The sequence below is a fragment of the Ostrinia nubilalis genome, chromosome 9 (assembly GCF_963855985.1).
Source record: "Ostrinia nubilalis chromosome 9, ilOstNubi1.1, whole genome shotgun sequence".
Taxonomy (NCBI): Eukaryota; Metazoa; Arthropoda; class Insecta; order Lepidoptera; family Crambidae; genus Ostrinia; species Ostrinia nubilalis.
The window spans coordinates 16,503,315-16,530,717 of record NC_087096.1 but is presented as its reverse complement, the minus strand read 5'-3'; the positions used below and the strand labels follow the sequence as shown (position 1 = coordinate 16,530,717).

Sequence of the window (27,403 nt, the reverse complement as noted above, 5' to 3'; positions counted from 1 at the left end):
TTCAGTACGACGAAATATCTGACCCTCATTCGTTCGTTCGTTTCAGCCAAATGACGTGCACTGCTGGACAAAGGCCTCCCACTAAGGTTTTTCACAATGAACGATCGATCTTTGCCAGATCGTCGGTCCACCTAGTAGGTCTGCCCACGCTACGTCTTCCAGCCCGTGGTCGCCACTCGAGAACTTTTCTGTCCATGCACATAGCTCGTAGAGACGGTGGCGGTTGGGGCAGAAAATCTGACCCTGTGAGCTACCAAAATGAAATTCGGTGTAAATCTCAGTTAAAGCTGCAAGAGTCAAAGACTTGGTGTTGGCAGATCTGTCGCCCACAAACTCCTTATTTAATGTAGCGTGGTAGTAAGTTTAGCCCAAAACTTGCCGCACAGCGTGGATGGGTATAATACTAATCTAAATTTAAAAGTACTATTAGAACATTCGTAGACGCGCATTAATTTCTAATCGCATTAATATTAGTAAAAACAACCAAACTACATGTCATGCAATCCGATACACTGTCATGTCTTTTATTTTTCGCTTTGCAGCTCCTTGACGGATAAGTGTACTTTCTTTGCAATGAAAAAAAATACTAGAGATATTACGTCCCCATTACACTTTTGAGTCCCCTTATCGAGGCCTACTCCCAAAAAATTAGTCTATGCCAACTCTTGTTCCACCCTTGTCTTCATAGACATTACACAACCTGAGTCCTATCATCATCATCATTATCATCATCATCATCATCATCATCATCATCATCATCATTTCAGCCATAGGACGTCCACTGCTGAACATAGGCCTCCCCCAATGCTTTCCATGTTGATCGATTGTTAGCGGCCTGCATCCAGCGCTTCCCGGCTACCTTTATGATGTCATTTTCTGAGTCGTATACTATAGTTTTAACTTTCAACTGACAATATATTGTTTTAACTGACAAACTGAGTCCTCTATAGTTCTGTGATCTGTCCCCATCAAACTCTAGCGGTATTGTTTATCAAAGCCCGTCAGCTAATCCAACCCAACTATTTATCATAACACACAGCCCTTTAGTTGGGCAAAAAGTTGAAGCGTGATAAACCCCGTTGGTTAAGTTAATGGGATAACTTATGTTATCATGGCATTTAGTATGTTTTGTTTTGCTTAAATTTAAAGTTGACTAGTGGCATTGAGTTATAATGTACTACGTACTAGAGAAGACATGTCAACTAGACTGTTTCTGGCACGTAAATAGGTCCACGGACCGAAATTCAATTAGTATGTGCTCAGCGGTTGCTGTGACAACACGCTTGAGTGCAGTTTTGTTTTTTGAAATATGCCATCCTATAGACGAAAATACTGTTCAAATAACTCCAGATACCTACATATTAAGTAAAAATCAAGGAATGACTTTTTACCATTAAGTTGTACATTTATGCACTTTAAAACACTAATTTAACTTTAATTTGTTAATTACAAGGCGTCACCGCGGCGGCAGCCATTTTACGAAAATTTCAAAGAATAAAAATCGCAGACTTGACACTGACGCATAAATTAGTATACGAAAGGAAGGTTAAATACAGCAATAAAAAGATTTTTTTAAAGATTATAAGCACTTTGTTTTGCACAAATTACTAATAGTCCCGTCCAGCCCCTTGTGTTAAGCTAAATAAGCTTGGGTTACGGGTGGGCTCACACAATAGTCGTGCGGCATCATGGATCAAACTTGTTTGAATCTCACTGTTGTTGTTCGTATGCGACTGGTTAGTTAGTAAATCACCCTAATTATTGACACGTAGACGTAGCTCACGAGATAGGCTAAAATTATAATAATTGTACAGTGTTTCTGGTCACCAGTGTCCGACCCGTTAGGGCGCAGTAATATGATCAATTTAATCGACAAATCCAGTATTAAAAAATTACAGCTATTTTAATTTTTTTAGTTTCTGAATGCGGATGGATTCATTTACCGATGTACAGGACCTATGAGTATAAAAGTGATTCGTTCGACAGCTGAAAAAGTAAGCAATACGTTGTCATCAAAAGCTTCCATTTAAATTTCTTAGAAACACTTGGTAAAAAAAATGATGCTTCTTTTTAGATTTTTCAATGTTACAAAAAACTAGAAAGTTTTACATTTTTAGATGCACTAAGTCATTACCTAAAAACTGATATACCTTGGCTTTAAATCAACTAGTCTAGGTGCTAGCTACACAGGAGATGCAGCGGTGAAAAGGAGAGGTGGGAATAGTCCCGTAACTTCTACCTCACAGCTATTATACGTGTACTCAACCACTGAGATAGTTAACAATAGAGACAATAAAATAATTGAAAGTTTCTGACTTTCAGTTATTTTATTGGTTCTGGAGTGAAGGCGTGGGTCATCCCTAGCTTTGTTCCTACCGTGACGAGTGGGAATTTTTCTAAAATCTCAAGATGGACTGACTGAAGATAGCAGGAAGACGCTGGGTGCAGGCCACTATCAACTGGGCGATGTGGAAATCATTAGAGGAGGCCTTTGTTCAGCAGTGGACGTCCAGTAGCTAAAATGATGATGACGATGTTTCCTTACAGTATCCAATTCAATAGGCAGAAACTAAACGTAAACGAAGTGTCGCCTCTGTGATGGTATCATTATCTATAACTCATAATATTTCGTGCGCTGTTGGATGACAGTTTTAAACTAGAGATGGGTATTTTTTTTATCGAATTAGAAAATACCAGTTAACGATTCTCAAGGCGATTATCGATTACATTAGATTTTAATCGGGAAAAAAAATAATTAATGGCTTAAGCATCAGTATGAAGCCCATACGCACTTGTAGCACAAGTAACACGATTAGCCTCAGTCCCCTCAATTGTGAATTCGGAATCGCCAGTTGTAATTTTAAAATCGCATCACAGAGTGAAGTAACTAACACCAAAAAACGGCAGAGCGAAATGATTTCAAATGTTTCAACGGCTACGTTTTGTCACTTGTCTAGGAGGGCTAATTTTAGTCTAAGGGAGGGGAGCTTAGATTACATTACAGGAAACGCACAATATAATAAAAGAAAATAATGTAGGTAAGTAGCTGAACCTTTTTGCTATTGAGCACCATGAAAATTTAACACAATTTAGCCGATTTGTTTATTTTCACAATCGATTCACAATGTCTATGATGAGGCGACCGCAGGAACGTCACTATTCGTGCAATCCTATCAATGAAGTACGACATTTTCTGGTGCAGATTTTATCGCCATAAATTATGAAACTTGATAGTCATGGATTTGACTGACAGCTGTCCGTCAAATTCCCGCCCCGCACCCCGCACTGTACATATTTTGTTCGCGATGTCTGTTCTATACGTAGTAATATTACTTCAATGACTAGTGGTACATTGTTTTATCTATACTTCTATACTAGTCTATACCTATACTAATATTATAAATGCGAAAGTAACTCTGTCTGTCTGTCTGTCTCGCTTTCACGCCTAAACCACTGAATCGATTTTGATGAAATTTGGCAGGGAGACAGTTTGAGTCCCGGGAAAGGACACATGATAGTTTTTATGCCGGTTTTTGAAAGAGGGACGCGCGCGATAAAGTTTTTCTGTGACAGACAAAATTCAACGCGGACAAAGCCGCGGGCGGAAAGCTAGTTTAAGAATAAATTTAAAGTTTCACATCTATTTTGAACCATCTAAAAGTGCTATTTTTATAGTATGTCCATTACATCCAGGTATATCTGATATCTAGACCCTTTTTCAGCTCACTTAAGTACGTCCCAAATATCCCTTAGTAGGTTGATTATTATACCTTTGTTACCCTTTTTATTGTAATAAGATGTGTCAAAAGCGAAAACACTCTAGATAAGGCAAAATCTATTTCAGCTGTAGGTAAAATAACAATGCTCACTTAGAGCCTACTCTCGAAAATGTGTAATATAATAATTATCTGACTGTACCTTTTTGTTTTGTTTAAGAGTAGGCGCACACCGTTGATTTTTAGTTGGCCGATAGTTGTGCCCGATTTTAATTTGTATGAAGAATCGGCCAAATCGAATCGGCATAGTGTGCGCACTCCCATACATGCCCATACTGATCAACTGCCCGACTAAACTATCGGCCGACGAAAAATCAACGGTGTGCGCCTACTCTTAAACAAAACAAAAAGGTACAGTCAGATAATTATTATATTACACATTTTCGTTGCAAAGTAGCATCTCTTACAACTGGGTTACATACCTCCGCTATGTCGAAAATGACACTATCACACTTCACACCAATATTATAAAGGCGAAAGTTTGTGAGTGTGTATGTTTGTTACTTCTTCACGTCTAAACGCCTAGAGCTATTTTAATAAAGTTTGGTATGGAGTTAGCTGACATCCTGGATTAATACATAGGCTACGTTTTACAGCGGGTAACATCGCGGGGCACAGCTAGTACTTAAATAAAACAAAAAGGTACAATCAAGAAATATCAGACATACGCTTTTGTTATAAAAAAAGCATCTGTTACAACTCGGTTACCTCCGCCATAGAATACAAGGGGTCTACTACATAGAGTACCAGATTAAGGCGCAGTCATCCGTACATGTAACTCGCAAGATCAAAATCTCCACAGCCTCATCCCAGCCTATTAAAAAAGGAATATTTGTCGAGGTCGACCGCACCGGAGCACCCGGGGCCTCCAAACACAGTCCCCGTAATCGCCAATATCGGGAAGCAGGACGCATCTCTCTCTATTCCCAAGAGTCCCGATTTTTATCGTGGCCGTTGTCGGGAGATGATTTATCACATCTACATGTGGTGGGGTGACCATAAAGCAGGAGTCGATAGTGGGACTTTGCAAAGGCACTGTCACTGTAGTAAATGAGATGTTCCTAAATTGATTCATGAATAAATTAGTAGAGTATACTAACAAATAAAGTTATATTTTTTTATCTTCCACAAAGAAAGTTGGATGGTTCGTTCATTCGTTCGTTCGTTTCAGCCGAAAGACGTCCACTGCTGGACAAAGGCCTCCCCTGGATGGTTCATTATAATGAAAATTGAGTCACTGTCTGGTACATTTGACAAAAATAGCGACATTAATTAGTCAGTTTACTCAACCTTTGAGATGATACCGGATGATAGAATCATTCATTCATTTATTTATTTACACAGAAACATGGTACAATACAGATGTTTGTAATCATATAATAGAATTCTATCATTAATCATTTTAAAATTATCAATTCCCACTCGAATTTTTTTAAAATTACTACAATAAACACTCGTAAGAAGTCCCGCAAAATCCTGGACTCGTGGTGTCTCTACAGGCGCCTGATCCAGGTTGATCCCGCACCCGTCATGCGAAATTTCGTTTTTTATCCGCACTGATTTATAACTTTCGCGAACAGGCGAAACAATTAATAAAAATTTGGCCGATCCCAGCTGTCCCTCCGCCGATATTGAATCAAGAGATTACGGTGGCCAAAAAAGGTAGATTCAATTATGATTGATATTCGGACAGACTTGTGTAATTGAAGGTTCTCATTAAGAAAATCATTAAATGTGAGATTCAAAGTCACGCTTTGATACGGAGTCATCGCTTTTTCGATAGCCGTGTTACTATTTTTAAAGGTCGAATACTAGTTCATTTCATTACGATAGAATTTAATTTTGAGTTCAACATTGATAAGAAATTAACACTGATAATAGTGCCACCGTATTAAAAAACTCATAAAACACATTTGTTAGGGTCCTAACGAATATTAGTACAAATGAAATAGCGGACTGTATAAAAATAGGTGTTGTATTCTCGCTAGCCTAATTTACAATTAATTATCTAGGATACGCGGTAATCGTGCGTCGACGGTGGTGTCCAAAGGCGAGTGTGTGACCCGAGCGCAGCCGATGATGACGCTGTCGGCCCGAGGTGACGTTAGTCATCGTACGCCGCCCGCACGTTGTTGCGTTCCCAACACATTTATTTTTGCAAATAGGCTTTTAAAAAGCACTTTTACACGTCATATTCACTACCCATTCATGGTAACTCATCGTTGAACTAATACCTAATTCTTGCTTTCAATTGTCATCCACAAATTGAAACTAGTAGTAGCAGATTCACTCCGAACCAGACGTTTTAAAATTCTCTAGATAAATTACTCGTTCCCGCCACTGCTAATTATGTGCTAATTTTTCTCCCTTAAAAGATTCGGCATAGGACCGGTCGTTTTAGAAATCCTTGGGGGAGGTCTTAATCCAGCAGTAGACGTCATTTGGCTCAAACGAAGCAGATTTTAAGAAGGTAGAAAGATAGAAGATACCGCAAGATGGCGGCCCACAAGCCAAGAATCTAGACCTGCTGTAAACTACTACACTACCCTCATCTATCGTAATCCCCGAGTTAATTACGGTAGCAATTTAAAACTCGCCTCGTTACGCTCATAACGCCCCAGATAGGAAGTGATGGGGCCTGACAATGGGGAGGATTAAAAACTAGGTCGGCTTCTGCGCTGATGGCTTTCTGCGAATAGACACTACTGCATTTTTTCACGATTATTACAAAAGCTTCGGATTCTAAAACGACGCACTAAGCTCGATTCTATCCGAATATATCGAATTAAGCCTGTGATTTGAATCTTTCTCGAATGACTAAAGCTAGAATTATGTTTTGTGACGATTGGACTAGATTTTAGCAAGATTGGCAGGTTTTGGCCTTCAATTCAGATATTTGAAGGGAGTTGAGATGCTTTGTCTCGTTTGTATTTCAATTTCTGCTGTAGTTATAGAGTAGTCTTGAATAAACGTCGCATTAAGACCCGTGTCTTACTATTTTAGTTGAAATGGAATGCGAAAGTTTAAAATCTTATAGTATGTATGAGCATGATAGGTATACATAATATTTTATGCTTAGAAATAAGAAATAAATACAAAGTGTATCTATTTCATATTTCTAAGCATAAAATAGACCTAGATTTCTTCTAAGAATTGATAGAAATTTGATAGAAAATGACTTGCGATATGCAAGTCATAGCTATATCAAGCATAAAACACAATTGTCTAAAATACTTACCACGAAATTATCCCAAAGCTAAAGCATAACTAGATTTTAATCCGGATTTCCACAAAAGCATTATGAAATTTTAAATCTCTTAACAGCTTGTTTCTGCTCGGAACTAGTTTAATCCAGCTAGATCCGGTCGAAATGAGACGTACAAGGCACACGTGGTTATTATCGCCCGTGCAAGCACTTCAACCACCAATAAAGAGTGCCACCAGTGCGCTAGGTGGCGCTGTCGGTTAACAGATATTGCGAGTTGTTAATCCGGTTGATTCCAGTTATTACCAGACCGATATTACCGGTTTAAGCTCGACATCAAATTAACGGGGGAAAAATGGACGCTTGCAAAAGTTAAAACGTTTTTCGATGTAACAGAAGTAGACGCAGAAGACTTTGTATGGGTGGAAACCAGTCTTTCGGCAAGAAGTCTTTTTCTGCTACTTTAAGATAGTACATCTAAAGGGTAGAGTAATCCTACCTAACATAACTAAAGGCTGCTTAAATAGTTATCAAAATTATCGTGATTCTAAAAATTACTCAACAACTAATACTTCTCCAAGAATCAAAGCCCATGCTAAACTAGCTTATCCTTCAAGCATGTATAACGTTTTGACATCGTACACGACGGAACTTAAAGGTTATTTTACATCAGAACTTTTTAGGCTGAGTTGCACCATCTTACTTTAACTTTAACAAACGTCAAAAATCTGTCAAACTTACATATACAAAACACCGATCGTTATTTTACGTAGTAACGATTGAAGTAAGTTGGTGCAACTCACAGCCTTAGTCTTACGTACTTTTGTTTATACGTAATGCTACTGTATGTATTTATGTTATATTTCCAACATCTTGGCTCAAATTGCTGTCGTTCTGCCGTGAATGATGATTAATAAAATTGTTCTTCGAGTCTTTTAAAAGTTTGGGTTCGGTTGTTATACAATATCAAATCAGACCTGCGATTTCATTTAATTGAGTCTTTATTTCATTTACCGATTTTTCCTGGAACTTTGCCAAGCAGTTCTAAAATAATTTGATTAACTCTATGTAATTTTATTTGCGGAAAACATTATTTATGCATTGTCTATGATACAATTATGAAGTAAATGATTTCATTTCATTTATAATGATGGTTGGTTACAATACAGACTTCCGTATTTTCCATAAGTTGTATTAATGTAATTAATGGTAATTGAGCTTAAAGCTTTTTACAAGCCTAACCTAACCTACCTAGCTTATCAGGGACAAAAAGTTTCAAAGGTCCTAGTATTCGATAGTAAAATAATTTTGTACCTAACAAAAGTGTTTTCTTCTTTATACAACTGATTGGTAAAAATAAGCTTTTTACACGCACAGTTCTCTCACAAAAGGCAATAATAAGCCATGGATATTTTTATTTCCACATCAAAGTGCCATAAAAATGGACTGTTATTTTTTCGAGTATCCACAAATAGAGTCGGTTATTTCCAGCTCGCGGTTGGTTTCACCACACACGGTTTATTATTTGAATTCGGTTTGAAATCAAACGAAAACGAAAACAAAGCCATTCAATTCTGTGTGGATTTACGGCTGCTAGATCGATTTGGATGTGGCTGCTCGTAAATATAAATAAAAAATACCTTTGGACAGTTTACACTGTTCTTATAGTCCCAAACTTAGCAAAGCTTGTAGTAGTACTAGACAACGGATATTAATGAACACACTTAAATACTTTTTTTTTTTGGTAAAAACATAACATACGTAGAAAACAAACAAGTGTTTGTACTGTGCGGGAATCGAACCCGCAACCTCTCGGCATAGTAGTCCGTTTCGTACCAGTACACCAAGCCACCAAATAACACTGTTTTTATTGCTTGTGAATAAGCTTAGTGTAATATGTCTTCAATATAACAATCATTTCCTAAACCCATCTTTAACCTCGACCTAGCACGTCACAAATGCCACGGCAGCCTTAACGAGACAGGAGCGAATCAATGACGTAATCAATTGGGTGCGAACGACGACACTGCTTGAATCACGCGTCGTATAGCTGCCCTATTGACACAGGCATGTGTCCAACATACTACGTCATTGGTCGACGACGGATTTTGACACCATCAGGTGATTTATCCACTGCAGAACAACAACTTTGTCAACCCTAAAACAGTACTCTACAATGATAATGAGAGGAATGATACAGTCACTATTGACAGACACTTTTTCAATCATTTTAGATGAGTAGGTATAGGTACACTAGCGGCCGCCCGCGACTTCGTACGTGTGGATCCCGTTTAACCCCCTTAGGGGTTGATTTTTGCAAAATCCCGTCTTAGTGAGCACCTACGTTCCAAAAAAAACCCCATGCATAATTTAAGACTCCTAACACTTGTAGTTTCTGAGATTTTGTGATGAGTAAGTGAGTCAGTCAATCAGTTACCTTTCTCTTTTGTAAATATAGATAACTAGCTGACCCGGCGAACTTTGTTCCGCCTTAATGGCAATAAATAAGCAGACTTTTTTTTAAATTTCGAACGGGATAAAAAGTATCCTATGTCCTTCTCCTGGCTCTAAACTACCTCCCTGACAATTTTCAGCTAAATCGGTTCAGCCGTTCTTGAGTTATAAGTGGAGTAACTAACACGACTTTCTTTTATATACAGGGTGTTACTTTGCATTCTTGCCATATTTACAGAGGTTACTATATTACTGATACTGAACACAAATCCGTAAAAAAATAATGCCCGAAAAATTTTTTTTTTAATCTTGAGTATTTTATTTTATCGACAATCTGTTAAACACACCACTAATTATCGTAACGCATGCACATCACTTGTTGGCGATGGCGATGGAGACTTTTTTACTTTTTATTGTATTTTTAAATATCTATTGCAATCTATTGTCTTTAAAATGTCTTTTTGACACTTGTAAAAAACTGAGAAATCCATCAATCACAAATCACGTTTTAAATAATACAAAAATGTCTGAAGCGTATTCAAACAACGAAAAATGTAATCAAAATGGTGCTTGGAGTGTCTGCAAGACGTCTTAGACGAAATGCTTGATGACGTACTGTTCATGCTATTATTATCTTTGGCAAAAAAAAAGAAAAAAAGAGATGTCTGTGGTAGCTCTTTAATCTATGCTTGTCGCCATTAAAACATTCATTGAAATACAGTCCTTTTTTATTTGCTCTAATTCGAAAATCTAATAAAAACACACTTAGGCGTTATCACATTAACATTTGGTCCAAATCGAGCTGGATACGAGCAGAACTACAAGAAAAAGTGTGTTTCGAGCGGTGGGCCGAGTTTTTGAGTGAACAATTTATGTGAACAATAAACTGCGCATGTGGTGTGCATTGGAATGCAAAGAACTCTCGGCTGCCGGTTTTTGCAAGTTCAGTTATCAGTGCGAATTATCTACAATACGAACGATTACTATACAAACTGGGTTTCTAATGTGTTGTGAACTTGGCAATTACAATATTGAGCGAGCATTGCAATTCACAGTGAACTATAACCTCCTACGTTTGGTTGTTGCAATTTCAAGATGGCGAAAGACTCTGGAAAACTAAAAGTGTTGTTCGCATTACAAGATGAGTGCAAAAACAATTTGGTGAAAGCGGAAACAAATTTCAAGAAATCACCTAGAGATAGGTTAAAAAGACCATATTTGGAAGCTAGACTGGAATCGCTAGAGAGTTTATACTATAGCTTCAAGGAAGGTCATAAGGCAATAGTGTCCGAAACTTTGACGGACCGCAACCACCCGTACTTCATTGAAGATAAATATGAAAATTTCGAGGAACTATACATTCAGTATAAGGCGTTGTTGCGAGAGAATCTACAATCATTACTAACGTCTACACAGAAAACAACGACAACACCAGTGGTTACCCAAAATCTTGGTCAATGCGACTTAAAACTACCTCGTATTACATTACCGACATTTAGTGGAAAGTATGAAGAGTGGCAAACATTTTTTGACATGTTCTCATCATTAATACATCAAAATAAACATATTACGCCAGTAGAAAAACTTCATTATTTGAAGAGTAATTTATCGGGTGAAGCACAAAACCTATTGAGTAACTTTTCTACTACAGATGCGAACTACGAGGAAGCTTGGAAACAGCTGATGAGACGCTATAACAATAAGAGATACATAAGTAATGCAGTGTTGAGAAATTTATTTTCAGTGAAAAAACTGAATAATGAGTCAGCTAATTTGATTAAACAATTGCTGGATACTACATCAACATGTTTGAAGTCGTTGGATAACATAGGTGTTAGCACGAGTGAATGGGATGCGATTATAGTGTTTTTAGTCGTGTCAAAGCTAGACACTGAATCAATCAAACAGTGGGAACAACATATGAATTCCGTAAACAGTGATGAGCTACCGACCTGGGAACAATTACGAGAATATTTAGAGAGCAGATTCAGGTCTTTAGAGATGATTGATACAAATGTGACACGCACCACACCAGCACGCACCACACCAGCTGCTAAGCCTAAAGCTTTTCATGCTTCTATTGAGAACAAATGTAAAATGTGTCAAGAAAACCATTTCCTTAATCAGTGCAAAGAATATGGATTGTTAACACCCAACAAAAGACAAGATTTTGTGCAAAGTAACAAGCTATGCTTCAATTGTTTATCACCTACACATTCCGTCGCGAAGTGTCGTCTTCCAACGAGCTGCAAGAGATGTGGACGTCGTCACCATACTACCCTACATTATGAGAGAGAGAACAGAGATTCAAATCAGCAAACTACTGCAGCGAACGAGAGAGATGGAGCCACAGTGACATCTAGAGATTACCAACGTGAGAGAACGAGTACATCATCAGGTGGTACCCATATTACTACAGCATTTTCTAGAGGCAAACTTCAGCCAACCTGTGTCCTGTTAGCAACGGCTAGAGTTAAGGTATTTAGTTCAACTAATTGTAAACATACTGTAAGAGCTTTACTTGATCAGGGGTCTCAGGCTTCTTTTGTGACTGAGGCCACAGTACAGTTACTCGGTTTATCACGTAAACCTGTAAGTGGTTGGGTGTCAGGGTTGGGGGATGGTTCTTTTAGAATTAAACACTCAGTTTCACTTCACCTTGTGTCACGCCATAATCCACAACGTGTTATCCAAGTAAATGCATATGTGTTGCATTCCTTAACATCTTTGCTTCCAGCTACACAACTCAGCACACCATCGTGGTCAGATATTGATAACCTACCATTGGCTGACCCCACCTATGCAACGCCAGGGAAGATAGAGGTCTTACTTGGAGCAGACGTTTATAGTGAAATAATACTGGAAGGAGTAATCAAGCAGACTGAAGGGAGCCTGATGGCGCAAAACACAGTATTCGGATGGATAATATCAGGGAAAGTGACACCAGAGCCCGGTGAGTCATCACAAGCTAATTTTACGAGCATGCACATACATATTGAGGAGGATGACTTATTGAAGAAGTTCTGGGAAATGGAGAATGAGCCTAATACAATACAAAAGGAAATGACAGAGAGCGAAAAGTTATGTGAAAAGATATTTGAAGCAACAACAGTGAGAGATGAGGAAGGAAGATTTGTTGTGAGATTGCCATTTGCAACGGATGATCCTAAAAGTAAATATGGTCATTCTGAAGAGATTGCTATCAAAAGATTGGAGTCATTAGAGAGAAAATTATCGAGAGATCCTAAGCTGAGAGAAGAATACAACAAAGTGTTTCAGGAGTATTTGACTTTAAATCATATGAGACCGGTTTACGAACATGAGTTGGAGAATAACAAGGCAGTGTATCTTCCTCACCATGCCGTGATAAGAGAAGATAAGGAGACTACAAAACTACGAATCGTGTTTAACGCATCGAGTAAAGGAGACAACAATGTATCACTCAACGATGACCTACTTGTTGGTCCCAAATTGCAACAAGATTTAAGACATATTCTGATGAGATGGAGAAACCATAAGATATGTCTTATCGCGGATATCGTCAAAATGTATAGAATGATCTGTGTAGCGGACGAGCATACAGATTTTCAGAGAATTGTATGGCGATTCACTTCAAATGAACCCATCCAACACTTCAAGTTATTACGCCTGACGTTTGGTACTGCATGCGCGCCGTATCTGGCAGTCAAAGCTTTACAGAGCCTAGCCAAGTTAGAGGAAGATAGGTATCCGCTAGCAGCCAAATTAACTAAGACAGATTATTATATGGACGATCTAATTACTGGAGCAAACACAGAAAGTGAGGCATTACAAATATACGATGAGATGAATAGGTTAATGAAATTGGGTGGATTCAAACTTCAAAAATGGAATAGTAACTGTGAAAACATAGTAGAGAAAATACAAGATAAAAATGAGCAAAATGGTAAGCAAGTAACACCTATTAAATTGAACAAGACCATCAAGGTCCTTGGAGTGAGTTGGTGCAGAATAACAGACAATTTTGTGTACACAGTGGAGTTACCAGATCCCAAGGAACCGATTACCAAAAGAAAAGTGTTAGCTGATGTAGCAAAGCTTTACGACCCAGAGGGCTGGATTGCTCCAGTCGTTGTTAACGCCAAGAAATTTATACAAACACTGTGGAAATCAGGACTATTGTGGGATCAAAGCTTACCTGAGGACATCCTGAGTGAGTGGTTGGAGTATAGAAGTAGCTTGGCAGATTTGAGGGAACTGAAAATACCAAGATGGTTTAACGCTACACCAGGTTCTAAACAGGAATTACACGTGTTTTCAGATGCTTCCAAATCAGCCTTCGCAGCTGCTGTCTACATACGAGTCACCGATGAATCAAACAATGTTCATGTTCACCTGGTAACGGCAAAAACCAAAGTGGCCCCAATAGAGAAGGAAATCACGATCCCGAGGCTGGAGTTGTGCGGTGCTACCTTGGCGACCAAACTCATATGGGAAGTATCGCAGGTTATGGAGATACCCAAAGAGCATTTGTTTGGCTGGACAGACTCCACGATCGTGCTCGCATGGCTGAGAGGAGGCGCATCTCGGTGGACTACATTTGTGAGTAATCGGGTGTCCACTATTCTAAATATAATGAACGTTGAACAATGGAATCACGTACCTACAGAATCAAACCCTGCAGACTGTGCCTCGCGAGGTGTGACCCCGAGGGATCTCATTGCACATCCTTTATGGTGGCAGGGCCCGCAGTGGTTGTCGAAGAGTAAACTTGAGACGAATACTACATCAGTTGAAGACACGCACGAGGAAGAGAAAGTTAAGGCTCTAACTGTTTCAACCAACATTGAAGAAGACTTTATCTGGTCGAGATTTTCTTCTTTATCGAGGTTACTAAAGGTCCTGTCATACTGTAGAAGAGTTAAGATACCAAGAGATGAGAGATTAAACTTACCGAAATTTATAACAGTTGACGAACTTAGAGAGACATTATTGATCTGCGTTAAACAAGTCCAACAGATAGAATTTGAGAGTGAAATAAAACACCTGAAAGCTAAAGGATGTGTACCTAAGAAAAGTCCTTTGCGCACTTTATGTCCTTTCTTGGATGAAAAGGGAATTTTAAGAGTGTCAGGTCGCATCTCACATTCAGACGCAAGTTATGATACGCGACATCCAATGATTATGCCTGCTAAAAGTCATTTTACCAAGCTTTTAATTGTTGATGCGCATCATCAGACTGCTCACGGAGGTCCGCAAGCTACGCTTAATTTCTTAAGGTCTAAGTTCTGGATCATACAAGCCAAAGAGCGTGTCAAAAAGACCTTTAGAGAATGTGTGACTTGTTTGAGATATACATCAAGGAAGAACACTCCATTGATGGGTCTTCTTCCAGAGTCAAGATTAAAACCGAGTAAACCCTTTAAATCTACAGGAGTAGATTATTTTGGGCCAATACAAATAAGATTTTCACCAGGTAGAGGAGCCAAATCCTATAAAGGCTATGGATGTCTTTTTGTGTGCATGGCTACTAAAGCCATACACTTGGAAGCCGTCACTGACTTGACCGCAAAGGCATTCATTGCGGCCTTTCGGCGTTTCACAGCACGACGTGGCCATTGTCAAGACTTATGGAGTGATAACGGCACTAATTTTGTTGGCGCCGACAAGGAAATACAAGATATGTTCAATAATGCCAAATCATCACTTCCTGAAGAGATAGCAAAACTGCTTGTGTTAGAGCGCACAAATTGGCATTTTATACCTCCGCACTCACCCAATTTTGGAGGGTTGTGGGAAGCGGGCGTGCGTAGCACTAAAACACATCTGCGTAAAATGCTTGGAAACACTACACTTACCTACGAAGAGCTGGCAACGGTCCTGGCACAGGTGGAGGCTTGTCTAAATTCGCGTCCCATAAGCTTAATTAGTGATGACCCTAACGATCCCCTGCCTTTGACACCAGGCCACTTTCTCATAGGCGAACCATTAATAAATATTGTTGATCAAGAAGTCGATGGTAATTATAAGGGTTTAGATAGATGGAGGATGACTCAAAGAATTGTTAATCATTTCTGGAATAGGTGGTATAGAGAGTATTTGGGTAATCTTAATCAGAGATATAAGTGGAATTCACAAAATAAAGAACCTGAAATAGGTAATATTGTAATCTTAAAGGAAGATAATATGCCGCCTGCTAAATGGCTATTAGGTAAAATTATACAAAAACATCCTGGTTCTGATAACATTACAAGAGTTGTATCTGTCAAATGTAAATCTGGTATATTCAAGCGTCCAGTAAGTAAGCTCTGTTTAATTACTAAATAGGTTTTGTTCATGCTGGTTAACGGTTTAGTTTTGTGTAACTACATATTTGTAAAACCTACTTAAGTTCATTATTAAGTTATTAGTATCTATTCACAGCATACATATGTTCCTATAGCAGTGCTAAATGTATCAAGTAGGTACATTAAGACAAACTTATTATGTAAAATTTGATATATTAAGCATTTAAATATTTAAGTTTAAAGTGTTATTTAAGAACTAAGTTCTTGGTGGGCGGAATGTTCATGCTATTATTATCTTTGGCAAAAAAAAAGAAAAAAAGAGATGTCTGTGGTAGCTCTTTAATCTATGCTTGTCGCCATTAAAACATTCATTGAAATACAGTCCTTTTTTATTTGCTCTAATTCGAAAATCTAATAAAAACACACTTAGGCGTCAACACAATAACACGTACCCTTAGCGTTACACCAAATGCTCTACTATTATACCAGCAGGATGGTGCTCCCCCACAATAAGGACGTCAAGTGCGCGAATAATACGTTTGGTGAACAGTGGATTGGACGAGGGGTCCAGTAGCTTGGCCACCACGATCCTCGGACCTGACACCAATGGATTTTTGGAGTGACTTGAAACGACTGGTATGCGCAGAAGAGATAAACAGTGTTAAACGCGTTACATGAAAGGATTGTTTTAGTGAAACTGTGAGACAAAACGTTTATGTGTTGCGAAAACTAAAGCGAAAAACCTACGCTTCGCCGTGCTAGACTGTGCCTTCATCAGAACGGAGGACACTTTGAACACTTGCTTCGCAGTACGTAAACTTTGTAAGTAGGAACTTATCAATAAATAATTAATTGTGAATAAGGTGATTTCATTTCATACTTAATTTATTAATTTGTAAAAATAGGGTACAATGTTATAAATTAATTAAAACCCTAATAATTATTACGTATTTTTGACGGTCCTAAGTCCGTAAAGTAGAAAGGAAAATCTGAAATCAACTGAAGAGTATTTTAAAATAATTATTACGACTGGATAAAAAGGCTGGTACCCAGAGCCATAAAACAACAGATTATTAAGAAGTAGGCCACGCCCACTAGGTTTATTCCACTTGCACCTGTAGAACGTGCGAGACAAAATTGGTTTATTCCAATTTGCACTGAAAAATCAAATTTACTAAAATCTTAGTGTACTTTCTTTATGGGAGTCTCTTGTTTATCTCAAATAATAGGTATTGTTCCCTACTTTTATCTCTGTGAATATGGCAAGAATGCAAAGTAACACGGTGTATATAGATATGTAGATATAGCTACTGGTGAAAACGCAGTTTTAATTTCACACGTTATTTCATTCGTTTCACTGCTGGGCAAAGAGCTCTCCTATGGATTTCCACAACACGATCGGCTACCCACATCTTGGTGTTTTCGGTGACTTTCACAATCGCCCGTATTCAGTATATCGAACGCACAGCGTTGAATAAAGTTCTGTGATAGGTTCGTGTGCAACCTGTACGTCCACGCAGTGCAGGCCTCATAGCATTGTTTGTGAATACGGGCGTTAATATGTTTCCATTTACATTATTTTATTTTATTTTATAAAACACATGACAAATTACAATTTTCAAAAAAAATATTTTAACAAAATTGTTTTGCTTAGATTAATTAATTAATGCATTAATTAAAGTTTCGTTCATTTATAATTTGAAGAGAAAATATCCTCTATCCTTGCCGTGATTCAATGGAAACGTTCCAGATTCCGCAACAATGATCTCTGATGAGTTCACAGCCGATATCTGCGAGAATATGGGGGCTTTATTATATGAGGCCGTGGTTCGGTATTAATTTCATGTTCCCTTATTGGACAGGGGAGAGCTCTTTCAAGACAAAGGCCTTGCCTTAGATTTCCAGAAGGGACATAATGGGAAGAGACTTCGAGTTGACCTTTAGACAGTCAAGATTAAAATAGTTTATTTACTAGCTTTCCGCCCGCGGCTTCGCACGCGTGGAATTTTGTCTGTCACAGAAAAACTTTATCGCACGCGTCGTTTCAAAAACCGGTGTAAATACTATCCTATGTCCTTTCCCCGGACTCAAACTATCTCTATGCCAAATTTCATCAAAATCGGTTCAGTGGTTTAGGCGTGAAAGCAAGACAGACAGACTGAGTTACTTTCGCAGTTATAATATTAGTATAGAAGTAAAGATAATGCTTTTTAACACGCCTTAATATAATACCCTCAACCCTGTTACTACTTTGAGATAGAATCAATCTAATAAGGGCGTTAAAAATAAAATATTTTGTATCGCAAAATGATGCTTCAATGAAATGCAGTGAAATAACTCTTTGATGCATTATGCCACCATCTTGATACCATTTTAATACACATTGCAAATTTTACAAAAACTCATTTATACTGCAGAAATTAACCAAATTGAAATCGAAGCCTTTTGTTCCGCGGGCTTCAGATGCTATCATTCGTAAAATATCGCACAGCAGGTAGACGAATGCAGTAGAACCACTAAAGTATAATTTTATTCATGGATGTTGTTTTATTTTCTTGATCATGTTTTCCTATTGCCTGAGATGAGCTTTCCGTGAGATTATTAGTGAGGTGAAAATGACCAACAGACTCGATTCAAGATTCTAAGAACTCTCCAATAGCACAGGGATACCTTTTTAAAAAAATGTCAAGATGAGGAAGGTAACTTTCGCGTTCCATTTCAACTAAAATAGAGAAATGTTACGGGTCTCAACGCGACATTTTTGTATGAGTTTTTTATATTAAACGTCAAGCGGGTCATACGCCCGTATTCACAAACGATGTTTGCTTAAGTGAAGCAGAAAATCGAACGCACAGCGTTGAAAAGAGCTCTCGTGATTGGTTCGTGTTACCCTGTGCATGCACGCACACTGTGAGACCTCATAGTAATGTTGAATACGGGCGATAATGCAACTCGTATAAAAATGTCGCCGTTAAGACCCGTGTTTCTCTATTTGAGATAGGAAAGACGTAACGGAGAAAGTTGCATTTTGTGCCGGTATGCACAATACTAAATCTCTTCATATCTTATCTTGATCACGTTCACAGTGTCAGCACATTTATCAGGTATAGTGCTGATGCTGTGACGTCATTTACCTTTGATCTATATCGTATAAATAGTCACGCAGTTCACACTAATAAACAGATTAATATCAGAGACTAACTACAACCCGTGTCTCATTCATACGGTCCCCCAACATGGCACAAATTGGTGACCCCGACGAAGAAGATGAACCTGACGAAGATGGCACAAATTGCTGACCCCAACGAAGTCGAAGAAGCAGACGAAGCCCGACGAACGACGACGAAGATAAACGTACCAAACCATCGTGATGTAGAGACGTAACTTCCATCACCACCACCTTCGGCATCAGCCTCCGCAAGCTTTCACCATCTGACATGGAATCAAATTGGTTACCCCGAATGAGCAGAGAGAATTTCGCATCCGTGTCATCAACATCAATCATCGTAAAATCAACATCAATCAGCGAAAATTATAGAATTCTCAGCAGTTCAGCAGTCAACGACAACATCAGCAAAATTCAAGACCAAACAATAGAAAATGTGCTAACTCAACTAAAGCATGTGCAATTGAAATAATAATTGTGCCATGACCATGAAAATTTGCGACGCAGCAGTTACAGGCCAAGGTCGCCTAGTGAAGTAAGAAGATTTTGTTATTATAATATGTATCAACGTATGCAGAAAAATGTGAAAAATCATGTGATTGGAAACAAACGAACCAAGGAAACTAAAAATCGCACAGCCAGCATGGCCTTTGTGCTATCTACCCGTCTAACCGCCTCATAGTCCAGTCATTTAAGCTTAAATTAGGTAAGAATCTCGGAATTAGAGATACCCAGCTGTAAGTCTGTAAATACTTGTATATTGACACCCTAAAAGTTGTCTCAAAACCTACATATGGTAGGGTGTAAGCAACTATTAAATTTTAAGGTCAAAGGTCACAAAAATCGGTTTTTTGTGCTTTTTTTGGAAATATCTCATTTCCTATGGGTTTTTTGCTATTTGTATTTATTATCAATATTGTAGAATACTAAATTCTTTACAAATTTTGTTTAAAAATTTTTTTTATACGGTGAACCGTTTTCGAGATAGAGGGCGGAGAGCGCGCGGTCACTGCATCACTTCAGGTCAACTTAAGCGGTTTAGGTTTTTCATACAAAAGGATTTTCCCGCTAATTCCCGTGGGAATTTCGGTAATTACTTGTTGTAAATAAGCTTTAAGTTTACTAAGGTACCTACATGCCAAATTTCAAGCGTCTAACTTCCGTTAAGCGTTTAGATTTTTCATACAAAAGGATTTTCCCGCTAATTCCTGTTCCCGTGGGAATTCCTAAGTAAACTATAACCTGCCCAGGTGTATGAAGAATAATTGTACCAAGTTTCGTTAAAATCCGTCGAGTAGTTTTTGTTTCTTTAAGGAACATACAGACGGACAGACAGACAGACAAAAATTTTACTGATTGCATTTTTGGCATCAGTATCGATCACTAATCACCCCCTGATAGTTATTTTGAAAATATATTTCATGTATAGAATTCTGTCCGTCTGTATGATCCTTTTAGAAACAAAAACTACTCCACGGATTTTAACGAAACTTGGTACAATTATTCTTCATACACCTGGGCAGGTTATAGTATACTTAGGAATTCCCACGGGAACAGGAATTAGCGGGAAAATCCTTTTGTATGAAAAATCTAAACGCTTAACGGAAGTTAGACGCTTGAAATTTGGCATGTAGGTACCTTAGTAAACTCAAAGCTTAGTTACAACAAGGAATTCCCGAAATTCCCACAGGAATTAGCGGGAAAATCCTTTTGTATGAAAAATCTAAACCGCTTAAGTAGACCTGAAGTGATGCAGTGACCGCGCGCTCTCCGACCTCTATCTCGAAAACGGTTCACCGTATAAAAAAAGTTTTTAAACAAAATTTGTAGAGAATTTAGTATTCTACAATATTGATAATAAATACAAATAGCAAAAAACCCACAGGAAATGAGATATTTCTAAAAAAAGCGCAAAAAACCGATTTTTGTGACCGTTGACCTTGAAATTTAATAGTTGCTTACACCCTACCATATGTAGGTTTTGAGACAACTTTTAGGGTGTCAATATACACGTATTTACAGACTTACAGCTGGGTATCTCGAATTCCGAGGTGAACTTACTATAATGACTGGACTATCATTGTTACCGACTGAAAAAGTGGTATGAGGTTTTTTAATCGTTACGGGAGCAACATATCAGTGATAAGCAACAATGCCAAATGAGCAATATGTTATTATGCCACGAATGGTTCAAAGATAAACACTTACGATGAGAAAACTCTGACTCTTAACTTGGGATTACAATCATTTAGAAAAATGTGAGTCCCTCCAGAGCGAATAATATTTCTTAGGTTATCCGATAACGAGCCAAGGAATCGCCCAACAGAGCAGAAATACAAAGCAATCGATGAATGGAAACACAGTTAAGGAATTGAGAAAATTACGCAGCCGCGTATCGAAGTTGAATACTTTGAATATTTCAAGAATGATAATTCGCCTATCCTTTGGTCTTCAGAAGCCGATAACGCTTATGAAATGTGCAAGGACACAAGGCATGAACGCTGTGACTACAGCGCACCCATCGCGTAAAGCCGAGCTTGCGCGAGGGCAACCCACGACTGTGAAAACGCCAGATAAGGAAGAAGCCAGTGGTTATGTTTTGTTAAAATCTCATCTTTATAAACATTTCGCCATTTTCACCACATGATTTGTATAACGTAGATAGTTATTGTAATTTGTATTATGTAATTAGCGCATTATTTTTATTTCTTGTACGTAAGTATGCAGAGATTGAAAATTGAACCATGTATTAACGTAGATAATTTATGTATGTTATTGTAATTAGCGCATTGTATGTATGTATTGTAATTTTTTTTTCTTATTTAAAGGGGGGGAGTACTGTGCCGGTATGCACAATACTAAATCTCTTCATATCTTATCTTGATCACGTTCACAGTGTCAGCACATTTATCACGTATAGTGCTGATGCTGTGACGTCATTTACCTTTGATCTATATCGTATAAATAGTCACGCAGTTCACACTAATAAACAGATTAATATCAGAGACTAACTACAACCCGTGTCTCATTCATACGGTCCCCCAACATGGCACACATTTCTTTGCTGACCGTATTAATAGCGTAGTAGTAATTCGCTTCATTCATATATTCAACATACCAGCGGGACTTCTTATCCATGATACCTTATGCCATCGCAGTCATAAAGAGCCGGTAATCGTAAATAAGTGCCAGTTTACTGCGCGAGTAATAAAAATCAATGCGGTGATCTACAGTGGCGTTGCGGCTTTAAAGCGTATGGATCTGTAATCTCGTAGTTATTCATTATTAAGAATGTACATGGTCATATCGGGAGTTTAGACATTGTCTTTTTAAAGTATTAAGCTTGATTCAGACAACTGCAAAAACCGCGCGCGATTTCAAGTTATTCTCAGCGCATCACAAGCGATGGGGCATGCGATTTGATGCAAATATACGAGGACTGCAACAACCACGCGATTATTGCTGTCTGAATCAACCCTTAACTAAAAAAAAACGTTTTAGCAATGATATTTTTCTATTATTATTATTATTGTGTGCAACTCCTTGGCCACGCGGCACTGGCCACCGAGAAATTTCATTCTTTTTTCATTCGACCAATTTCGATTCTCTTTTGTTTTTTACTCTCGCTGTCGACTCTGGTTTTTTCACGTACGCATTTTGATGACTCCATTTTGTAAAATAAACATTTATTTCATGTTTTTACCACATAGCATCGAGTATTACTTTATTCCAACATTTTCCTTTTCTATGAATTTCTAACGAAACTTTAATTTTTTTTCGTCCTATTTTGGAATCCAACCCAGAATCTCTAATTCAAGAAATTTCTAACAGACCACGGAGGCTTTGTTAATCATGAAATTATTAGACTCTTGTTTTCATTACAACTTGTTGTTAATTGAAAACTTTCTCGAACTAAATCGAAGTATTTTAGGAAAGTTATGAAAATTTTGGTTAATTACTATGTAGGTACCAATTTTACTCCGGTTTTGTAGCAGTGTTTGTTTGGGTAAAATATTTCTTCAAATAAACATGAACGAAATAGTTATATCTGTCATGTTAGTACTTTTCCGTCATTTCCTTCGTAGATATAACTAAAGTGATTTTTCACCTCTGTTTTCACTGTTATTATTCATGAACTAGCTATGCCCGCGAGTTCGTACGCGTGAAAACCCGTTTTCGCAACATTTTTCATTATTGCTCTGCTCCTATTGATCGTAGCGTGATGTTGTATAGCTTATAGCCTTCCTCGATAAATGGGCTATCTAACACTGAAAGAATTTTTCAAATCGGACCAGTAATTCCGGAGATTAGCGTATTCAAGTAAACAAACATACTCTTCAGCTTTATAATATTAGTATAGATTAGACTACTAAAATTCAAAATATTATAAAAAAAAATAAAACCGACTCCAAAAAACCTACACTAAAACGTAGAAAAATAATTACTAATTACCTACTTATTTATTAGGACGAATTATTAATATTTATGTAGGTATACCATGATTGATACTTCTGGAGTCGGTGCCAAGATTATGAAACATGTAAAGTTTGCCTGCACCGACTCCAAAAGTATCAATCATGGTATACCTACATAAATTTATTTATTTATTTATTTATTTATTTTAGGAATTACAAATAAATATTAATAATTCGTCCTAATAAATAAGTAGGTAATTAGTAATTATTTTTCTACGTTTTAGTGTAGGTTTTTTGGAGTCGGTTTTATTTTTTTTTATAAAATTTACTTATTTCTTGCTTTTTAGTTAACTAATTATTACCTTGATGTTACCACTGAAGGTAGGCAGTACACTGAGACCAAAAAAAATTGGTTCATAATCGGCGGAGATATTGCGTATAAAAAAGTTCATCCCCAATTTTCCACCCTTGGGGGTGAAATATTTTCTTCAAATTCGCATGAAACCACCCTTTTGATAATACCTATTCAACAAAAAAATAATCGTTCAAATTGGTTTATAATCGGCGGAGATATTGCGTATAAAAAAGTTCATCCCCAATTTTCCACCCTTGGGGGTTGTTTTTTTTATCATTAAATTTAAATGGGACCACCCTTGAGGTATTACCTATACGCCGAAAAAAGATTTGTTCAAATCGGTTCATAATTGGCGGAGTTATCGCGTAACAAACATAGAAAAAAAAAAAAAAAAAAAAAAAAAAAACATACGGGTCGAATTGAGAACCTCCTCCTTTTTTGAAGTCGGTTGAAAATACATCGCAGTTACGAATGGCTTTTTAATTAATTCAAAACCAATGCAATAATTATTGTCAAAAATTCTATTATCACAATTATTATTTCATCTGTTTAGAAAACAAGATGGCGGGCCATTCAATTACGTGAATAATTGCGTGAGCGAAGCTTTTTGCAGCGGTCCCGAGCAGACGCGTCAGTCTCGCGCAGCGAGGGACTGTTTTTGTGATGATTTCAATGGAGACTTCCAGGGATATGCAGAGGGTATTAACAAAGATTTTCGCACCTCATTAGGGATTTGTTCAACAAAAACAATAATAGATAATTATGCATGTTGTGTGTTCCCAGGGCCTAAAGGAAATGACCCTTAATTGTGAATACTTACAGGCTACTGCGACACAATTTATGCTTAGTGTAGAAGCCGCTAGATATTAGGATATTATTAAGGGACTATTCCCATCTCTCGTTCCCACTGCTGCAACTCCTGTGTAACCAGGATAAAAACTCGACCAGTAAAGCTATAATGACGGCCAAAAAAAACTTAACCAGTGAATTTCAAGTTTGTCTCGGGGAAAACTTAAACTGTCATTGGACTCGCAACTAAATTAATCAGAAGATCATTGGAGTTCGGAGTTCAGGTTCGAGCTAGTTAAAATAGGCGCTTTGTGTGACAGACAAAGTTAAAACTCCTGTAGTAAAATACCTGTTACCAAAGGTTACAATGACCCGGTATATTTCTTCATGCGGGTAGGTAAACATAATCATTGCCGGATAATACAAACGTATTTAATTCGCTCCATTACCTCTGGTGCGCGTGGCGATCCGTGATATTGGATAAATAATTATCCGTAGGGCTTCAAGAACTGGTAATTGAATCGGTAGTATTCGAATAAGTAAACCGGTAACAGGCTGTTAATAAAGGAGTAGTATTGGTGAGTTTACATACTACCGCAAGCAACACACATCCAATTAGAGACATATTTTTATTTATTATCTTTGACGTTCATAAGTGCCAAAATACTGCTCAAAATTGAATATTTTTTTTAATCAAGAGTTTTACTTAATTAGTAACAGAAACCAATTTGAGTTCTTCCTTGATGAAATTCCGTATTCCAGCGCCTTGGCCCACTTTTAGCTGGTCCACAGGCCAAGTCACTGGATTGAATTTTTAAATATTTTTTCTTCCGGCAACTGGGCCCACTCTAAGGTTTTTGAGTATATTTTATTTATTAGCATCTCGTTCGTTCGTTCGCTTCAGCCGAAAGACGTCCACTGCTGGACAAAGGCCTCCCCCAAGGATTTCCACAAAGTCCGGTCCTGCACCGCTCGCATCCAGCATATCTAGCATACTAGCATCTCACATTATTTTATTTCTAAGTAGGTAATAACATACCGGCATCTAACAACCGTTTGCGGCCTTATCACACCCCATATCAATTCAGTACATCGCTTTTCTCTTTCTTTTACACGTTTCAGTTAAGCGAGGGACAGAAGTAATCACAATAATTATAATTTCCCTGAATTTAATTCAATGTTGGGTAATAAATAATTCCGGAATTCCTGAAAGTTGATTCGAAAAACATGTTCAAAGGGTTTCTGAAAAGTAATTAAAATACTGCATGTAGGTACTTACACTCGTACCTATTATTTACAACAAAAAGGACTACCTACATGCGCAGTATAAAATGTCCAAGGAAATGGTTTTCCCGGAAATTAATCAAATTTTTCTCGCCAAACAAAAAAGAATTGATGCAAATTGGTCAGTTGAGTTATGCGCTTACCAACACATTTTGCGATATTTTTTTATATTATAGAGATATAGATTAAGTTACTGCACACAAAATGTTTGTTAGGACCAAACCCGTGACCTCTAAAGTAGCCGAGTACTCTGTGCTAACTGCCAAGTCGTCAAAGTAAAGTTCACCTGTAAAACTTCATTTATAATTCGCAGATGCAAAACATTAAAAGGGGAATGTATCAAAGTTGCCAAGAGCAGCCACGTATACAGCGCCACGTATACAGCAATGTATACAGCGTAATGTTTACAGCGCCGCAGCACTTGACCGACTTAGCGGTAATTACGAGCGCGGTAAGCCCGCGGTCACACGGTAGCGCGGTAAGACATAGCGCCATTTTGTAAAATAGTTATGACTAGTGGTAAGCTGAAACGCCATTTTGTAAAATAGTTATGACGGACTAGCTTCTTTACACAGCTGTACATATTATGATGTGAATCTCAGCCTAGATAAGTGTTTATCGCACAGTTATATCGATTTTACCCGATTACCTCCTTACATTTTGCCGTCTAAAATCATCGATAAGATATTATCACGGCACGCATCCTAGCCCGGCTGGCATCAAGTGTATCACCCTTTACTTTCTTCTTATGATCAATAGCTTCCTTGATTTATACTATGTCTTTAGCGATGAAATACAGTGTCCTTTTCCTAGGTCTTAACAAACGTTTTAGAATTTAAAGCGCAGAAACATGGGGATCAAACTGAGAAAGTTACTCAGAGTCTATAATATTATGGGTAGTTTCACCACAGCCTTATGCCGCGTCCATACATTGGGTTTCGCATTGGGTCCAAGTTTGGCTCCAAGTATGAATGGCCAATTATCGCACCAAAGTGTGCACCATGATTGGCTCCAATTCATTTCGCGCCAGCATTCCTGGCTTCCATGAAATACCCCTTCATTACCCATTGCCATCGTGTCACAAAAACCGATACACACATTCCTGTATTGATTCCGGGAACTGACCGATCCTCGCGCAATTATTCAATAGAATACCTACCCTAGGTTCTGATATTGAATTCCTGCATAAAAGATTTTTCAATAAACACTTGTATTTACACCTATTACTTATGCTACCTAAGTAGGTTCTATTTTTCTACGCTACTTACTTCTTTAGACCGCAATAAGCTTTTATCGCGCCATTTTATCGATATACGCGATAAGTCTATACATTTGATGCCAAAAATCATTGATAAGATCTTATCACGCCTCACATCCTAGCCCGACATAATTCATAACAAAAATTATTCATAACATCGTTTTATACCTAAAAAAATCTAAATCCCATTTTTGTCATCATCACTCGTCAAATGGAGCGAAAAAATTGGGACTAGTAAAACAATAGAACGCAGCGAAACTAATTAATTCGTTCACAATACTTTTCCGCCGCTCTGCCGCATAACAATCAATTTAAATTGAATCCCTATACGGACGGTTGTTTGTGTCCCAACACATTTTTTTCCAATCCCATATCGAGATTGACAAACGATGTATTTGAACGGCAAAGCTTGAAACACGGCAGTCGCTCGTGTGG

At 37.8% G+C, this 27,403-nt stretch overlaps 1 protein-coding gene across 1 annotated transcript; it reads left to right on the top strand.

The window, feature by feature from the left end:
- The first annotated feature begins 10,530 nt into the window (after positions 1-10,530).
- LOC135074871 (uncharacterized) lies at positions 10,531-14,831 on the top strand. Its single transcript, XM_063969253.1, has 4 exons — positions 10,531-10,799; positions 11,373-11,809; positions 12,173-14,568; positions 14,766-14,831. Exons 1-4 carry the CDS (start codon positions 10,531-10,533, stop codon positions 14,829-14,831), a joined length of 3,168 nt encoding a protein of 1,055 aa, XP_063825323.1.
- Positions 14,832-27,403: the final 12,572 nt, after the last annotated feature.

Bases quoted from the DNA above. Each gene is read 5' to 3' on its own strand.
- LOC135074871 (XM_063969253.1), top strand. From the start codon at position 10,531: ATGGCGAAAGACTCTGGAAAACTAAAAGTGTTGTTCGCATTACAAGAT. The intron at 10,800-11,372 runs GTATAAGGCGTT...TTCCGTAAACAG, and splicing joins TTCGAGGAACTATACATTCA to TGATGAGCTACCGACCTGGG. The intron at 14,569-14,765 runs GCAAGTTATGAT...GACTTGTTTGAG, and splicing joins GTCGCATCTCACATTCAGAC to ATATACATCAAGGAAGAACA.